This window comes from Actinia tenebrosa, unplaced genomic scaffold (genome assembly GCF_029948245.1).
Source record: "Actinia tenebrosa isolate PJP-AT-01 unplaced genomic scaffold, QUT_ActTen_1.0 PGA_scaffold8__29_contigs__length_14323225, whole genome shotgun sequence".
Classification (NCBI taxonomy): domain Eukaryota; kingdom Metazoa; phylum Cnidaria; class Anthozoa; order Actiniaria; family Actiniidae; genus Actinia; species Actinia tenebrosa.
Genome location: NW_028292585.1, coordinates 13,211,435 through 13,229,942, shown reverse-complemented (window position 1 = coordinate 13,229,942; position 18,508 = coordinate 13,211,435). Strand labels below are relative to the sequence as shown.

Genomic DNA, 18,508 nt, shown 5'->3' with positions numbered 1-18,508 from the left:
GACATGAAAAGAGAGGGTGAGAAAAGAAGTTAAAATAAGGCAATACATTTTCCTACTCGTTTAACTCATTCTTTTATTACTTATTCATTCATTTATTCGTTCGTTGGTTGATTGGCTGTCACTTGTGTTCGTTCGTTCGTTCATTCATTGTGCGTCCATCTATCCTCTTATATTTTCGTCTTTTTATCCTATGTTTCACTTCGTTTCATTATCTTTCCATTGACCGTGCGTTCCCATTTCCATTCACCCATTCGTTCCATCCATTTTCCACATCATCCCTTTCATCCATCCCATTTCACACCATAACTTTCGTTCATGTATCTACCCATTTTGTTTGTTTATTCATGCTCATCCCATCATAAATGAATATTAGGCCCCGTTCATACTTGTTCGTCAATTTTCGTTTGAAAACGCATACTTTTCGGTGCGTTTTAGGCCTTGCTTCCACTCACAAAAACGATCGAAACCGCCGAGCATTTACATCGAGCATTTACATTTTAGGGGGGATCCAGGAATTTGTTAGGAGGGTGTCCCAAATGGAGAAATGCATATAGAGATATGCATCGCTTCAAAAAAGCATAGTAATATCGGTGTTAAGGAGGGGGGGACTGTCCAGTGCGCCGCAAGACACACCCTAGGTTCGCCCCAGCATTTGAAAACAATCTCCGGACTGAGAGAAATGGTTTTAGTGTGGACGGGCCGTAAACACTATGAAAACGCTAGTGTGGACGCCAATTAAGCCTTCAATGCGGTTTCAGTGAAATGAAAACGGAGTGTATAAGGTTCAAAAACGCATCATCAGTGTGGATGGGATCTTATTTAAAACGACTCTCGCAATAAAACTAACAAGGTACCTACCGGATCTGGATCTAAGACACTTGGGTTGACCACGAGTCCTAGTCCCAGGCCATTCTTTGCCATCTGGTGACGAGCACCAGCAGTAACCGGTAGAGGCATGGCACTGGACGAGGGTGTATGTTCCATCTGGGTTACATGTTGGTCTATAGGCACCCAGTAGACCGCCTTGAGTTGCCTCTAAGGCCTTTTGTTCACATTCAGTGTTACCTAAGAACGGCAATGGTAAAATAATGCAATAACCAAGATTGTGCGCATTTTTTGAAAGGAGAAAGGTTAGTAGCTGGGAAAAGGAAAGAAGACAGAGCAGAGCAGAGCAGAGCAGAGCAGAGCAGAGCAGAGCAGAGCAGAGCAGAGCAGAGCAGAGCAGAGCAGAGCAGAGCAGAGCAGAGCAGAGCAGAGCAGAGCAGAGCAGAGCAGAGCAGAGCAAAGCAGAGGAAAGAAACACTTACATTGAACCTCAGAACCATCGTAATCGTAATACTTCGGCTTGCAGGTGTTTTCGCACGTTCCCATGGGAACCACACAACGGGCACTCGGGTAGCGGGTGCAGTTTGTGCTCTTGCATAAGGAACCGTGGCAAAGAGAAAACCTCTTGCTTTTCAAGGAACATGTGGGTCCAATATTCGATGTTGTGTTACCTTAAATGTACGAAATAAAACCGTACGTTACTCGATACTCATGGGGTGCTATTTTAAAATGTTCTCATTGACGTAGGAAGTAAGTCATGACTTTGTTCAATCGACTTTATCATCATTGTCAATCAGTCTTTGATCAATCGATCGGTTAGTCGGTCGATCAATCAATCGATCGATTGGTCGCTCAGTGAGTAAATGAGGGGTCGTTCGGTCGTCGGTTGTTGTGCTGGTTGTGCTGTACATTTTTGTACAAGATGTTTACGATATAATAGTTTGTTAAAATTATTGCTTCTCAAAAAGCAGGTCCCGGTTGTACGAAGCCTGGATAGCGCTATCCGGCGGATAATCCTTATCCAGTGGATAAGTCGATGCTGTTATCCAATAAATTTATCCACTGGATAAGATTTATCCGTTAGATAGCGCTATCCACTCTTCGTACAACCGGCCCAGGTGCATAAAAGTGCATTGCATTGCATTGTGTATTGTGATTGCCTGATTGCTTACATGATGGCTGTCCTTGTCCTGGACCTTTCTTGGTGTTTTCGATCTCTTTACCGGTGTTAGGATCAACACACCAGCAGTATCCGGTAGAACCATGACACTGCATGGCTTGGAAGGCACCATTCTTATCACACTGAGGGATGAAGGCACCAATCAGTGGCCCCTTGGATGTACTCTCAAGATATTTACGCTGACATTCAGTTAGACCTGATAAAGACCATCATTATTATTATACATTTTACTCACTATCTCTCGCTTCTCATTGGCTGAGAGCCCTCAGCCAATCCAATTGATCGTGTGAACTCGACATTATTAATGCAAAATCTGTAGGTTTTCCAGCAGATACTGCATTTATCATGTCAAAGTCATTCGAGATCATTATAGAGAATGAAATACTTTTGTCATTTAGTTTGTTAGAATTATTCTTAGTTTACAAAATGTATAATAAAACAATTGTTCACCATTTTCCACACATCGGTTCACTGGTCAAACACAAAGCATTCAGTCGAGGTTGCAAGGTTCAAATATGAATAATCTTTTGAAAGTACCTTGGCGCCTCGCTTGAGCGCTTTGTGTTTGACCAGGGAACTGATGTATGGAAAATGGGAATTGAATTTGGTTTCGGTTGGCGTGGGGTTTAGCCTACGGCTTCGGCATATAAGTAATACGGTCTTTTTTAATCCTTTTTTTTTTTTACGGCCTTGGTCTCGATAATTTACGATATGTTGCCTAACCTCACCCAATATTAATTGCATATTATTTCACAAAGATGACGGATGCATAGGTACGTGTATATCATGGTCATTATCATCGAGAACATCCAGCTGAGCGGGGAACGCGGCGCGCAAAGCATGAGTAGACAAAATGACCGGCCCTAAGCATTTTTGGAGCTTGAAAGAACGAAGCAAACTTGGTGGTAAAGTGAAATTGTTTTTTTTTTCTTCTTCTTCCTTTTCATATTTCTGAGGCACGTATATTGTAATGAAGTCAAAAGAAAACAGAAAAAATACGCAAAAGTTGGGTAACAGTAGCCTGGGAACGAGGGCCGGCAAAACAGTTTTAACGCTCTGTGATTGGTTGAAACAAAATTCACCGCTCAGCAGGGTTATCATCACATTATCTCTTACATTCATAATATAATCACCACCACCACCAATCTTCACGCATAGCCTCCTCCGCAGGCTACTCCATAAATTCTCCGTTGGGACCCCTGTGTCAAATCTTATGGCAGAGAAAAACTAGAAACGAGAGAGGAGAAGACCCTCACCACAGGAATCCCAAGGAGCAAAAAGAGAGCAAAAAGAGCCAAGGAGCTGCCTGCGGACTCGAGGCTAATTTAATCAATCAACGCATCATCGATAATCATCATCATACATATTTCAGTGTTATCGATCTATATTATAATGAATCCCCTTAAGAATGAATCCCCTTATAATGAATCCCATTATCGAGTTGGCCGCGTGGCCTAATGGATAAGGCGTCTGACTTCGAATCAGAAGATTGAGGGTTCGAGTCCCTTCGTGGTCGATTATTTTTGTCTCTCCGATTAGTAGGGCACTTGTGCCCGGCTAGAAGATATAGAGACACTAATAAAGTTATTATTATTATATAAGTAAACGTAGTTCAAATTTATCTTGCAGGAGTCATAAACCTGTACCAAACCCAGGAAATAATACCGATATATTTCTCCAGGAACTAAAGGTTTTGCTTACCCGATGTGCACGAGACCATCTTATTGTCCTTGTCAAAGAACTCGGCCTTGCAGCCTCCACAGTAGTTTGGTCTACACCGTGCCTTAGGGTTGGACGGGCAAGAGGCATGTTGGCATGGGTTGACAAAGCACATGACGAGGGGTTGACCATAAGGACATGCTACAGAAGCAATAAGGAAAATGTATATCAGTAGTGTTAAGGGAGCATTCTGATTAATCTTGACAGAACTATTCTCACTGCATACATAATTAGTGTGTCACGTAGGAATTTAACAACCTCCCATTATGGACATTGGAGTTTGCGCAGTGCGGGTGTAATGCTTTGCGACCCCTCCATATATAAGCACCACACCCAGATCCTTGAATCATTCCGTCGGAAGCTGCCTAAGTAGAGAGTAGAAGATTCACCCCACCCACCTCCCCTGGTGGCGGATGACGACGCATCGCATGCTCATTGCCAGCAGTGGCGGTCACCTTCCATATCTTAATTCCCGTGGCTTGGTAATGAGTATGCAGTGAGGATAAAATACTATGGGTCGAATGAAAATACCGCTGACCCTACCCTAAATTCGTCCGGCTCTCTCGCATGATGGATGGTTTGCTGTGCGGTATGTGGTGTTTCTGGTTAGATTCTTGGGCTCAGTACCACGCGAATAGAGTTTATTGGGTCTCTCCCTTAATTTGAGCGTTCAGTTTTCTCCGGGTTCTCCGGTATTCCTCCCTCCACAAACTAAATCAAAGCAGCTAAATTTCAATTCGACCTGTGAGTTAGCCGAGTCTTTAAATTTAATCAGCCCTGAGGTTGTTTCAGGGTATCGATAAAATCTGAAGTTTCTCTCCCAGAGATTCTTCTTAGGGTTACACTATTGAGGTTAGACATTAGGCAATTCCTCGTGAAAATATTTGTGTGAAAAAATTATTGCACTAAATTGGCCGAGATCAAATCTGTCAGCTATATAAGAGAATTACGTTTCTTAATTGTGGTCAATCAAGAAATATCTTCCTGCAAGACATGTACAATAAGGCAAGGATCTATTAGTCTAACACTTAGACCATTAAATAATCACTCTACCTTTTCGGACAGGTGCAGAACATTCTCTGCCACAACCATTGCTGCAGCACTTCTGATCACCAAGGCAATCCTTGTCATGACCGCATTTGTTCATACAGACTCCCACGTGATCAATAGGGCGGTGGGGACAGACACCCGGCTTGGCTACAAAGCATTAAAAAGTTAAGAATATGAATACACACGGGATTGACGAGATTCTTTCAAACAACTGCAGCGCGCGAGATTGCCGTCCGACAGTCACGCCACGAAATTCCGTACCGTGATTTTCACGGTCTCTGAAATCTGCTCTATGATTGGATGATTAACGTGAAAACAATATTTATGGAAAGCCATTTCACTGTTGCGGCATGTCGTACCGTGTACGCGCGTGCTGTATAAGCCAATGTCCTACGTTTTACTCCCATTATGACTTAATAAATCTATATATAACGTAACTATTGGGCATACTGTGACATAATCCAGTGTAAAATGATATGTGTTCGTCGTGCCTTTGATTTATATCTTGAGTTTTGTAAATGTTACGATGCAACCACCCCGATAGGACATCATTGCGTACCTTTTAACACAGCTGATGTACACACGTGACCACATCCATTAGAACAACATTTGCTGCTTCCAGGACAGTCATTGTCTTGGGTACAGTTCTCTACGCATGCGCCAACTTGTTGGGGATTAACCGCTGGACAAAAGCCTGGCTTCTTTGGAGCTGATGCACACTTGCAGATGTCACAACCAAACTGATCTTTGGCAAAACCGTACTTACAATACATTAGGCACATGTATGGACTGCAGGCTGACGACAAGAGGAGACGAGAAAAGTTTTCATGTTGTTTGGAGTTATTGGTGCTTTTGTTGTTGTTAGTACATGGTCATGTAGGAAAACTACAAAAGTCTAGGTCTCTTGTCAAACAAAATGTAGTATCGTTCCTGCACTACAACATAGCTGTTGGTGATGTACAATACATCCCTTCACGTGAAAATAGAAGGACGTCATATGTGGCCAGTTAACATGACAAAAGACACCAAGACCAAATCTTTGTCAAAAGTCAACCAAGATGGCCGCTATGACGTCACATTAACCCCAAGAATCGTGAAATCCCTGGATGGTTGTTCTATGTTGTTGTCAATGTTACTGTTGCTGTCGATGAGCACAAACAACAGCTAATGTTATTGTAAATGAACATTATCTGGGTAAATACCTCTGTTACAGTCTGGTTTTCCACGTGTCTGGGTGTTAGGTACGATCACTCCAGTCGTAGTATTCACACACCAGCAGTAGCCGGTGGAGGGATGACACTGGGTTTGACTGAATGAACCATTGTTTTCGCACTGGGGAACGTAACGACCAATCAATGAAGGACCACCTGGGTAAAAACGTTTTAAATTTAAAAACCAACAACAGCAAGAGAAATTGTCCAAGTGGACTAAATGCAAACAATTAAACGAACAAAACAAACAACTGAACGATGAACGACAAATAGAAGGACGACTATAGCATATCAAACAAGCAAGCAAAACAGGCAAAGAACGAATTGAATTAGCTGTCAAAACGAGAAAACAAGAAAACAAGCTGAATTTGAACAAACAATTAACTAAACAAAAAAGAAAAGATGGTAAACTTGCAAGTAAAACAAACGAACGAATGAACAAACAAACAAACAAACGAACAAACAAACAACATACAAACGAACGAACAAACAAAACACTGTAAACAACACCACAACCATGCCATGGGATGTTTATTTAAATAGCTTCAAACACACTTATAATATATCCGTGATTACCTTTAACTTTTTGGCTTTGTAACTGGCATAGAGTCATTGCTGTAGAGAAAGCAAACATCAGTTTTATTGTCTTAATTTCCAATATCCAGCCTACAGTCACGATAACTATTCCGTTTTTCTTTTCTCTTTTTGTCTTCACCACAAACTCAAAACAAACTACTTACAGCTAAGCCCAACATGAGTACAATTTTTCGGCTTGGTGAATCGTGTCCTGGTGCCAGGCAATTCTTTTCCTTTACTATCTACACACCAGTAGTAGCTTTCATGTTGCTGAATGAACTCGTAGTTTCCTTTAGCGTCACAGCGAGGTCTAAAAGCACCTAGCAGTCCCATAGCTTTTTGACGACGTAGTTGGCATGAAGTAAGTCCTAGATAAGTCAACAAATCAGTAAATTTTAAAACGATACAACTGTTTATCTGTTTGTCTAACGATTGAGGGTTATTTATAAAGAACATGGAGGTAGTTCTTTCTACCTCATTGTTAAATAAAGAGAACCGCCTAAATCAAATTCTTTGAATTATAGAAAATACTGAAATTTTATCGACACCCTGAAAAAAACTAAATTAGGGACTGGCCATAAAGTAAGGGGGGGGGGGGGAATTCCATTTGAAGGAGCTTGTTTTTTGGTTGGCCGTGTATAAAGTTACATATGAGCCACCCCCTGGAAAAAGGATCCACTGTTTATATAGCTTCTGGATTCTGTTCAGTCAGAATCCCAAAGAATTTTCTTGGATGCACACGTCTTCCACTCCTCGTAACTTTGACTGATTCGGCTTCATCTTTCTCTCTGTCTTCATCTTCACTATCAGTAAGTCCAATTTCATGAGTACTCATGTCATAACTTTCTTTGTCGCTAATCTATATAAATCTTCAGTGATCCTTATCAGTGTCCAGCATGAAGTATCAACTTCTTCACGCCTTTCGTCTGTCGTACATGTAGTAGCATCTAAAAGGTGCATGGACAGGCAAGCGTTTATTGTTGGCGGACTTTCTCATCTTTCTTCGTTCATTTTGCGCTTGAGCAAACTGTGTTTCTTTATAAAAAGGTCCAAGACTGAAACCTACAGTTTTGTAAGCATACCACTTTCTTTCATTTCTTTCCAGTTATAGTCTTCGCCAAGAGAATATAAAGTATTTCATATTCTCTTATCTTCGTATATACTTTTAATGACTCTGCTTCCTTGTTTTTCTTCATTTCATTTGCCCTCTTAACATCTTGTTCGGTTGAGAAAGTATTATGTATATAACCATGAATTGAAATATGACACTATTAATGGTTCCCCTCTTAGATGTTCAGTTTCATAGACAGCCCACCCTTTTCAAGGAGTTCAAAATTATGTGACCCACCCCCTGTTTTAGCTCCCCCCTCCCCCCCCCCTCCCCCAACTTTACTTTATTGCCGGTCTCTTATTGAAGATAACTAATTGATTGAAGAATTCAAAAACTCCTATCCTGGATCGGACGAGATTTAATCTGGGTCAAGATAATATTCTCTTATATGGGTGGATTACGAGAAAATATAAAATAATGGAATATGCAAAAATCATATAGTGAAATAAACCAGGTAGGTCTTTTTCCTCTATGTTTAATTTTATATTTTCATTTTTCTTTTCTTTTCTTTTCTTACTTTATTCTTAGTTTTTTCCCGATCTTTTTAAGTAAAATATTATCTGACCAATCAAAAGGCTCGTATCATTTTCGCGCCAAAAGAACCAAGCGCGCCCGCGTTTGTTTTTACTATACGCGAGATAAAACAAAATGGCGGCGAAATCTTCCGCAGAAAGAAGGGTAAAAAAGGAGCTTTTTAATTCCCATAGCGTAAGTTTTACTCCATTTATTTACTCCTAAAAGTATTTTGGATCATAATTGAACAAGGATGATAGTTAAATAGTATTTTTAAAGTAAAAAAAGAGGTAATTGGAGGTAATTGTTTTTGGAAGTGAAGCTCACCTTTTGAACAGTCAACTGGATTCCCGTTGGAGTCTCTGAACTCAACACAGCACATGTTGCAAGGGTCAGAGAAGCACTGGGCTTTTGGGTTACCGGGACATTTGGCAAAGTTACACATGTGAAGACAGAGTAAGAATGGTCGGCCGTTGGGACAGGCTGAGGAGGAAAAATTAGGGACAAATATTTGATTTGATTTATACCAGTAAAGGATTATCTTCTTAGATTTCTTAGATTTTTTACTTTATTTTTCCAGTTATTTCTCAATTAATGTAAAGTGCCTATGGGCTATATGGATATATAGGCGCTATTTAAATTTTCATGATGATGATGATGATGATTATTATGATTATGATGATGCTGCTGATGCAAGGGCTTTTTAAGTACTTTAAATATAGATTTCAAATCATGGGAGTTTTCATAATCATCCTCATCGCCACCAGCGGCAGCAGGCATTATTAGTATCATCATCATCATCATCATCATCATCATCATCATTACCATCATCAGTATAATTATCACCGGAGCCATCATGTGTCACCAACCCCACCAATGTCATGATCATCACCAGCATTATCGTTATAACTATCACCATCAGCACATAATCATCACCATCAATAATTAACCATCATCAGCATAATTATCATCAGATCTTCACCTCATCCTACCTGTGAAAATTGGTGTCTGACATATGGGTCCACAAGTGCTATTACAGCACCTGTCCTTCTCAACACAGTCACCATCAGATGTGCATTTCTTTGCAGAAGAACAGAACAATTTGCCATCTCTTGGTTGCTTGAAAGGGCAAAATCCATCTTTAACTACCTTCACTGAAAACAACAAAAAAATCCTCGTTATCTACAACTCTCTCATAAACCTAACATTTTATTCTTAACATTTTTTACCTGATACTTTGGAACAGTCTGGTTGACCTCTAACTCTTGAGCCAGCAACCTCTTTTCCTTTATCATCAACGCACCAGCAATATCCAACAGACCCCCAGCACTGAACTTGCTTGTAAGAACCATTAACTGCACATTCTGGAACAAACCTTCCAACTGGCTGCAGCCCACCAGGTCTTGTCTGAAGAGCTTTTGCACGTTCCTGCTGGCAAGCACTAAATCCTAGAAATTAAATATATAAATGATAAGCCCTTCTCTGAATAATTATACAATAAACATACAAGCTAATGCACAGTTCAAAACTTTAAAAAGACCAGCTAGACATTGGTCTTCCTCACAAAGTAATTCCCATGTATGATCTCTCTTTCCTCTTTAAAATTACAATTTTTTAAAATCTTGTAAGTACATGCCAAAGGTAACCCAGACAAGTATCCTATTATATACAGGGCGTAGTGACCTGTCACTTTGCCTGTAAGGAAATGTCAGTGTAACTGATGGCTTCCAAGGTTTAATTGGGTAAGGCATTGCCTTTTGGGGGAAGCAGAGGTGGCATAGTAGTGAGGGCACCTACATGTAGCTCTCATCAGTGCAAGTTTGAGTCCTGCGGGCCTCAGTGAGTAGAATTTCTAGTTGGTGTTTCTCCTGGTTCACAGGTTTGTTACCCTCATAAAAGCAAGGGCGTTTTTTTACCATGTGACCTAGGAATGCATACCCTCATTACAGTTTTTGACAACATTGCCTTTATCATCCAAGAACTCGGCCTTACAGAATCCACAAGGATTGACTCTGCACTTAGCATTGGGATATTTTGGACATGATGACCACTTGCATAGATCTCTTAAGCATGTAAACATTGGCTTGCCTGCTGGACAAACTACAAAAAAATATACACTTTAACATCGGCTGGCCTGTGACAAAGTTGGAAATATTAATACACTTTAACAGTTCATTCAGAAAAACTGGAATTTGGAATGACCTGACAGTGGTTGGATGACATTTGAGTTACTATTCTAATTCTGCTGCAGTCATTCTTCTTCTCCGAACACTTCTCTTATTCACATTTGTATTACTGGGGATGGGTTCAATTACCGCACTCAGTGTCATATGTGAGTATCTTCTAGTTGGTTTTCTCCAGCCTGTGCTTTGAAGGATTTTCTTCAGATTCTCTGGTTTTCCTCCCGCCTCAAAAAATAATCAACTCCTAAATTCCAATTCGATTATGGAACAAGGACCACTGGTTTGGTAGCCACTAGCTATTGAGTGCTACCCTTGTAAGACAAGGACCATTTTTTTGATAGTGTGCTGCATAATTCATCAAAGCATACAGACTTGCTTTTTACATCTTTGATATATCTTTACCTCCAACGTCAGAGCTGTTGCAGTGTGGCATCCCCCGGACTATTGTCCCAAGCACAGGGCTTCCTTCCTTGTCAACACACCAGCAATAACCAGTAGAACCATAGCATTGAACTTGTTGGAATTCTCCTTCACTAGTGCACTGAGGGATATAACGTCCAACGACTGGAACTACTGATGCATTCCCAGTTTTGTCAATTCCAAGAGCCTCATTGCATAGACTTTGACATTTTGTAAGACCTAAAATGTCAATACAGTAAAATTAGATTTTTCTTCAAAATATTTCAAATTTATGAAAAATAGATATATTTTGTAAGACATGTAGTTCATGAAAACAATGAAGGATAGAGTATTACTGTGTTCCTTGATTACATACTTATTTACTCAGGGGTAGCCTCGTATCAGTGTCAACATATTCACAAATGCCATTGGTAAAGTGAATAATGCACAACTTCAACAATACAAACAGTATGAAAATTGATGGACTTTCAATGGAACACATAAATTTTCAATTTAAAGTCATGGCTTAAACCCTCCCACTTTTTCCACCCACTCCTAGGGTGACTCAGGGTTTTCATTTAGAGTGGGGGATTGAAATATGCTCTGATTACTGGGCACAATTCTACAGCTAAACTATCATTATTGTCCCCTATTGCTTCAGAACTTAATGAAAACCCTGCCATGACTCTCCAGCTAGTTAATGGTCTTCTCCTACTATTTCAAAACTTAATGAAAAAAATGCTGGTGACTGCTTTGTGCTGGGCTATGAAGAACTCTACAAAATTCACCCTCATGAATAGGATCACCCTGCCTTACAAGTAGATGCAATACAACCATCCTAGGTTAATTAGTTTATACTTACACTTAATTTGTCTGTTGTATTGGTCAAGAAATTCTGGTTTACATTGGCCACAGGGATTGACTCGGCAAGATGCTTTCTCATAACCAGGACATTTGGCAGTGTGGCATAACATAGGATCACACTTTAGCTGTGTAACACCAGAAGGACAAACTGTGAACAAGGAAGATAAGCATTAGATAATCTGTACAAGTTTCCATTTCCACCCTTACGAAGATTGAGAAGTTAATAAACCAAAAATTCTGCAATCTTGTTGCATTGAAATTCATGTTTAAAAATTATGGACAATGACATGTAGAGATGGCAGACTTCTCAAGGATCAATTCCCAAACTTGTGTTGTTAATATCAAAGTGATTTAACTTTATTTGTCAGTTCTTGTTAAATATTCTGTAGAAGTGACTCTGTTCATCCTCCTCCTTTACAATTAATTAACAATTTAATTCATGAAATGAGGGCCACAGGTTCATTATCTGTCTGATATTTAAAGATTTAAAAAATTTTCTCTATCCTGCATACTCTTCTTTATGGTGCTCAACTTTCCACTTGCTTTTGTAGTGTAGTTTGTAGTGGTTAACACATCTGAGACTAGAATGCTGTATATGTGGGTTCAACATTTTTCTCTTAACGTTTATATGCCATAAAAAAGCAAACACCTTACATTACCTGATGCAGTACAGACAAGGACAGGTGAGCGAGATCTAGTACCAAACCATTCTCTACCATAAGAATCTACACACCAGCACTGACCAGTAGATGAATGGCATTGTTTTTCCTGGAAACTACCATCTGATTTGCACTGTGGGACAAAGCGACCAATAGGAGGCAGCTTCATAGCTTCATCTACTTGCTTCTGGCACAGTGTCTTCTCTGGAATGTTAGAAATAAAAGGAGTAATGGTGTTATCTTTTTTTAATGATTTTATCTGAGGCCTTTATTACCAAATGTACGTATGGCATGAATGAAAATGAAAACAAGAAAAATTATAATTTTAATTGTCCACACTGAATCAAAGCAGTGATGAATGGTCCTAATACAAAAGGTCTCACAAAATTCCTTCCAAGTCTGAGTCAATTTTATGGGTTGTACAGTCTCTGTCGCAAGTTAAGCATAATATTATCTATACCCAAATCTTGTGGTCTCATTAAGTCTCACTAAAAATAACCATAATTCATCGGCCCTTAAATGGACCTGTTTAGCTTGGGCATATTGTTTTCATCCCACTCAAACAATGTGTCATTCCCTTGAGAATAAGATTCTTTGTTAGAGTTGTATCAATTCATGTGTCTTCTCATGAGCAACCATTAAGGCTGGTTTAAACGGTACGATTTCCGCCTACAACTATCGTATACAATACACTCACACCATCTAACAACTCAAGTCGTAGCATGTAAATCAAGCCTACAACTCGCCTACGACAGACGCGAGCCTGTTGTGTATGATAGTTGTAGGCAAAAATCATATCGTCTAAACCAGCCTTTAAACAAAGAAATGATACTCTAGGGAATGACACATGTTCTGAAATGGAAAATGGACTTTATCTAAAAGTGTACTACATACCTGGACATTTTGGTGTACCCCTGACACTGGTTGACATATCAGGAACACCAGATCTTGTATCAACACAGAAGCAGTAGCCCTCATGGCACTGTATTTTTTCAAATGCACCATTTTTATCACATTTAGGTCTGTACTGGCCAAGTAGATGTTGATTGGTTGATGATAGCATACGAGGACAGAGTGTCTCAACTGAAAAGCAAGAGTGTATTATAGAAAATTATCAAAAACATATGTAATGCTACTCTATGGAGACAAGAGAAGCCCAAAACCCAGACAAAGAGATTGCCATGATTATGGGTGCATGCAGGAAGGTGTTCAATGGCTTTACTTACTGCCTCTTGTACTTTTATGATTTTATTTTTCTAAATAATGTTTGAAAATACGCTGGCATACATGTATCATGACATTATCTGGACAGCCCTTTTAATAAATCAAAGATCGGAACTTTTGGATATCAAATCATAATCTATCAGGATATTATTAATAATATTACCTGGTCCACAGTCAACAGGATCACCAGTTGTAACATTGCGGAAGCTCACTTTACACTGATTGCAAAAGTCCACAGAACATTGAACACTTTCCTGAGGTTTTCCTGGACAGCCAACATAGTTACATAGACTTGCTGGACAGTCTACTTTAGTTTGGCCTAGAGGACATGCTAAGAAGTTGGGAAAAAAAGAAAATTTATGTTTAATGATAAGTTTCAACTCTAAGATCTCAGTATATACAGCCAATTGTGGGTCATAAAGGTGGCATACTGGCCCTTTACACCTCCGAAAATGAGCCCTGTGCTCATATTTGTTCAACATGCCTTTTTGATCTTAAAACAATAGAAGAACAATAGAATCACAAGATAAGGGACTTTTTTCCAGAGGTTTACAGCATGCCACAATTATGCAGCCTCTCATAAATAGCCCTAGCTTAAGCTTATGGTGGCTATTCATTCCATCCGAACCATTTGTAATTTGAATTTTTTTTGTGATATTCTGATATTAGAATTATTAGTGGTGAGTGGGCAATTATTTGCTGATGCTGAAGGCAAAAGTCTTTACACGGATGCCGAAGGCAGAGGCAAATAATTGCTTGTGAGACTAACGAATCACAAAATTTTGTGATAACCAAGTTTAATAATTGTTTTATCATTCAAAAAAAATTTTGTTTCCTTTTTGTGCTTTGGTTGTTTTTGCATGCCAAGTCACAGGGAAGTGAGCCATGTGACAAATGCAACATTGCTGCACATGAGCAGAGTATTATTTGCAGCAAACAGCTTTGTACCATAATGCGCATGAGCAGATTATTCTATTTGTAGGCAGTAATTTGCCGTTATCAAGGTCATTTATAATGGCGGAAAAATAATTTGAATAATACTAATTAATATGAGCAGATCAGACTTACTTGGTTCTGAACACCATGCACCGCATCCATTACTACAACATTTGTGTATTCCATCACAGTCTTCGTCAGCACCACATGTTATCACACATGGACCAAATGCAGGAGCTGGCTTGCAAATACCAACTTTCTCTGTTAAATCATATATGATATCAGTTCCAGGGAAATATGGTTTATATTTACAGTATATATAAGCTAATCTTCATCCCCTTCCTCGGCCTTCATCATTTAAAGTCATGATGATAATGATGATGATGATCATCATCATCACCATCATTTTTATCACAAATCATCATCATCATAATTAGCAATTATTTGCTGAATGTGAAGTGAATATCGGGGAATATTTACCGAGACGCGAGTCTTCGTGCGGCGAGGTAAATATTCTCCATATTCACTGAGCCTGAGGTGAATAATTGTTTTAGCATATACCAACTTGTGTACAGAGTAACTTATTTTTATATACAATAATTCAATAAAAACAAACAAACAGAAACTTTTAGTTTGTGTGACAAATTCACACAAAAATTTGATTGATAGGAATGGCATTTACTTTCATTTTTTCAATTTCCCCTTCGGAAATTGTAGCAAAATGATTGCCGGCAGATGCCATTTTTTTGCCAACTCAATATTCCGAGATTCAGAGGTGAATATCGTACAATATTTACCTCCAATTAACCATTGAGCATGCATGTTCTTAGGAAGTACACAAGTTGGTATATGCTAATCATCCATATCATTATGTCCACATTATCATCATCTCATCCTCAATCATCAGTTATCCCATCATCATAAATATCACCATCTCATCATCATCACTATCTCATAATCATCACAGTCACAGAGTAAATAATAGTCTGTAATCAATAAACACAGTGGTAATTTGGAACTCGAAAAGGGTCTATTCTAGGTACTTCTATCTCATCGTCCTCATCACATATCTTTAATCAACAATAATTCTATTTCAACATCATCAAAATTAACACTTACCAGATGTTGATATATAAACCTAAGGCAATAAACAAAAAAAATGTTAAATCTAAAACTAATAGACCTCTTTACCTTGGGCTTAACGTTTTCCCTTTTCAGACCATCTGACATTCCCCTGAGTATCATTTCTTTGCTTGACAGAAACGCAGGCGAAGGCACATAATGGATACAACTCAAACAAAGAAACTTATTCTCAAGGGAATGAGACATGGTCTGAAAAAGGAAAACATATCCAAGGTAAAGAGAAAGAGGTCTATTCATATTGAAAATATAGCTGTTTTTATGTAATGAACACCAAATATTCTCCCTCTTGGTTTCTGAAGTATTTTAATAAAGGGGGGGGGGGGGGCGCTCTGTGTCAAACATTATTTGCAGTGGACAAATTAGAAATTTGTTAAAGCCCCCAATTCACAATTTGGAACCCCTTTAATTTAAAGCTTCAAATTTTTATCTAAGTCCTGATCAATAAAAGGGAAAGCTAAATCAAAGATCAAATTAGAATTTTGCATTTTAGCTATAGGTTCTATCTGCAAAGGGAGAAAAACCAGAGATCCTGGAGAAAAACTCTTAAATCAAGGGAGAGACCTAACAAGCTCTGCTCCCATGTGATGGTGAGTCCAGTAATCAACCCCAAGACCCCAGAGGTAAGCAAACTACTATTATGCCATCATTAATTCCCATAAAAAACCATAGGCCTGTCTACAGTTATAATATAATTTTGTATTCTTTTTTACATAGGCCTGGCTCATAAACAGAATCGAAATATGGAGACCAATTTAAATAACTATCATAATGCACTGACTAGTGACTGACTAGTCTCTCATACATGTGAAAATGAAAATGTTTCCATGAAAACACGAGGCTGCTGGTCAGTCTCTAGTCAGTCCAGAGTAAAAGTTATTCAAATTGGTCGATTCAGTGTATATCAAGTCTGTTTTGCATTCTTTAAACAGATACTATTCATATAAAAGCAGTATATACAATACCTGACCAAGAAGCAAGGCAAGTACAAATAACTTCTGCATCATTATCTCATGGGCCTTTTTTTAGTTAATTCTGTAAAAGATTTAGTTTTATCCATATTATTAGTATATATATGTCTAGACACAATAGATATGTTATTTGCACAGATGTATATTGTAAGCCTATTAAACCTTTTTGAAAACTCTGGCATCTAAATGACAAATAGAGGAGGGGCAAATTTACTGCTAGTATTGCTGGTTTTCACATGACGTCATCAAAACATCAAAATCTAAACTATTGATCGTATAAAGACATTTCTCAAGTATGTTTTAGAAGTCAGTGTTATAAGACACAAGAAAAAATCTCGAGTCATTTCGATGTTTGGTTCCCGAGTTATGAAGGTTGAGTTTGTGTCACGCAATACCGTCACGTCTTTCTAAATAGCGATGAAAATATTAAAACAATTTACTTTAGTTGAAAGATTTTCCCTTAGACACGTTTAAAATATCTATTTAAAGTATGTGTAAGTGAAAAATAGTCAAACATATTAAATATTCCATCATTTTAAGCCTTTAGAATTTCGTCCGCCATGATGGTGTACCAACTTGGAACACCAAGATGGCCGCTCCATACATTTTAACCAAAAATTGCGTCATGTTTACTCGCCTATAGTTCCGCAACGAAATGCTTTACAGCCTTAAAATTTAACCAGTATACGTAGTTTGGAACGCTTTACAAGAATATAAGACTTTTATTTCATTATAATGCGAATTTACGCTTTTGAAATTCATGATGACGTAGGTGAAAACCAAGAATAGATTAATTCTTTTAGACAAGATTTAAGATGAGATTTATTTAACTGTGAAATGGAAATCTTTCCAAAGCAAGCAAAAGCCATATTTAATTTTTCTCTTTTTTTCTTTCATTTTTCTTTCTTTTTTCTTTTCTTTTTTATAGTCAAGACAAATAAAAATACAATCATAAAATATATCACTAATTTAATCGATCGATTTATACCATATAAGCTTATTCGTGCAGCAAAACATCAAAATCTATGCACATTGCGAAACGATAAACAAAAGTTCACGACGTGCCTTGGCTAACACAATACCATGTAGATAAGCCTACACGTCTAGTTTTAACCTTTACCCTTAGCTACCCAATCAGCTCATTACGAAAGGTCTAAATTGTCAAAAATGAAAGCAAAATTTTCTGACTTAAAGATATTTTTCCTGGAATAAAACTAGCAGCAGGAAAAACTAGTTTAGAAAACCTGATTTCCTGTCTAATACGTTTTTACCTCACAAATAAACAAATCCAGAACAATAGGTGATGGAAGACTCAAAATACTTACTTATTCGCTTCGTTGCACGGTTGTCAAAATTTTATAGATTGGCTCTTGAAAATGAGAAACTTATTAATTGAATCGTTACCGAATCTTGACTCACAAAGAATGTACCTCGATAAAGGAATTTTAGTTTTGTACAAAATTGAACGAATTTCAGGCAAATCCTTGGCTCGTCAAGGGCTACAGCAAAACGACAACGCAACGTTCGAATTTTAACTTTCCAAACGTTTCATCTTCGTTACTAGTATAAAAGAGGATAAATCTTGATAAAAATAACGAATGCTTTCAAGACCCTTTGAAAAAACATATACAAAAATACTGCCGATATGGGCAAATACTTACAAAGTGGCTTTCGTGAGATCTAAGAAACTATGTTTTTAGCTTGAATTGTCAAAATCGAACGAGATAATTATGCAAATGAGTCAGAAAATTTCCCCTGACTAATAATATAATATTTAGGAAAAATATAGGTCGACCTTTAAAGGATTCAGTGGTTTTTAAAAGACTTACCTACTAACTGCTCCACCTATTCCAGTGTTCTGGACTCAGAGAGGCAGAGTGACAGTACTGCGTTACTTTATATGGGTTGTTTTGCTTGTACCGATTTGTGCCTGTCACTGCTAGTTAC

General features: G+C 38.3%; 2 protein-coding genes, 1 long non-coding RNA gene and 1 other non-coding gene across 4 annotated transcripts in view; 2 read left to right on the top strand and 2 right to left on the bottom strand.

Moving 5' to 3' along the window:
- The window catches only part of LOC116299338 (thyroglobulin-like), a 57,409-nt gene extending 39,001 nt beyond the window's left edge, over positions 1 to 18,408 (bottom strand). The window contains exon 1 of the mRNA XM_089040950.1: positions 18,391 to 18,408. The gene's annotated coding sequence lies outside the window, so the exon portion shown is untranslated. The remainder of the gene's footprint in view (positions 1 to 18,390) is intronic.
- The window catches only part of LOC116299336 (thyroglobulin), a 22,587-nt gene extending 4,079 nt beyond the window's left edge, over positions 1 to 18,508 (bottom strand). Inside the window, exons 1-22 of the mRNA XM_089040947.1 lie at positions 18,391 to 18,508; positions 16,556 to 16,625; positions 15,570 to 15,588; positions 14,583 to 14,711; positions 13,678 to 13,845; positions 13,185 to 13,373; positions 12,291 to 12,494; positions 11,630 to 11,779; positions 10,771 to 11,007; positions 10,124 to 10,285; positions 9,415 to 9,633; positions 9,178 to 9,339; positions 8,513 to 8,668; positions 6,726 to 6,929; positions 6,562 to 6,600; positions 5,977 to 6,141; positions 5,334 to 5,570; positions 4,778 to 4,921; positions 3,707 to 3,865; positions 1,998 to 2,201; positions 1,308 to 1,496; positions 859 to 1,065 (exon numbers count right to left, since the gene is read on the bottom strand). Of these exons, the coding sequence (XP_088897073.1) occupies positions 859 to 1,065; positions 1,308 to 1,496; positions 1,998 to 2,201; positions 3,707 to 3,865; positions 4,778 to 4,921; positions 5,334 to 5,570; positions 5,977 to 6,141; positions 6,562 to 6,600; positions 6,726 to 6,929; positions 8,513 to 8,668; positions 9,178 to 9,339; positions 9,415 to 9,633; positions 10,124 to 10,285; positions 10,771 to 11,007; positions 11,630 to 11,779; positions 12,291 to 12,494; positions 13,185 to 13,373; positions 13,678 to 13,845; positions 14,583 to 14,711; positions 15,570 to 15,588; positions 16,556 to 16,597 (3,385 nt within the window). The 5' untranslated portion in view covers positions 16,598 to 16,625; positions 18,391 to 18,508. The remainder of the gene's footprint in view (positions 1 to 858; positions 1,066 to 1,307; positions 1,497 to 1,997; positions 2,202 to 3,706; positions 3,866 to 4,777; positions 4,922 to 5,333; positions 5,571 to 5,976; positions 6,142 to 6,561; positions 6,601 to 6,725; positions 6,930 to 8,512; positions 8,669 to 9,177; positions 9,340 to 9,414; positions 9,634 to 10,123; positions 10,286 to 10,770; positions 11,008 to 11,629; positions 11,780 to 12,290; positions 12,495 to 13,184; positions 13,374 to 13,677; positions 13,846 to 14,582; positions 14,712 to 15,569; positions 15,589 to 16,555; positions 16,626 to 18,390) is intronic.
- Trnar-ucg (transfer RNA arginine (anticodon UCG)) lies at positions 3,449 to 3,521 on the top strand. The gene has a single exon. It is a non-coding gene; the product is annotated as a tRNA-Arg (tRNA).
- Positions 8,307 to 16,571, top strand: LOC148905237 (uncharacterized). The gene is made up of 3 exons (XR_016121862.1): positions 8,307 to 8,380; positions 16,084 to 16,213; positions 16,523 to 16,571. It is a non-coding gene; the product is annotated as an uncharacterized LOC148905237 (long non-coding RNA).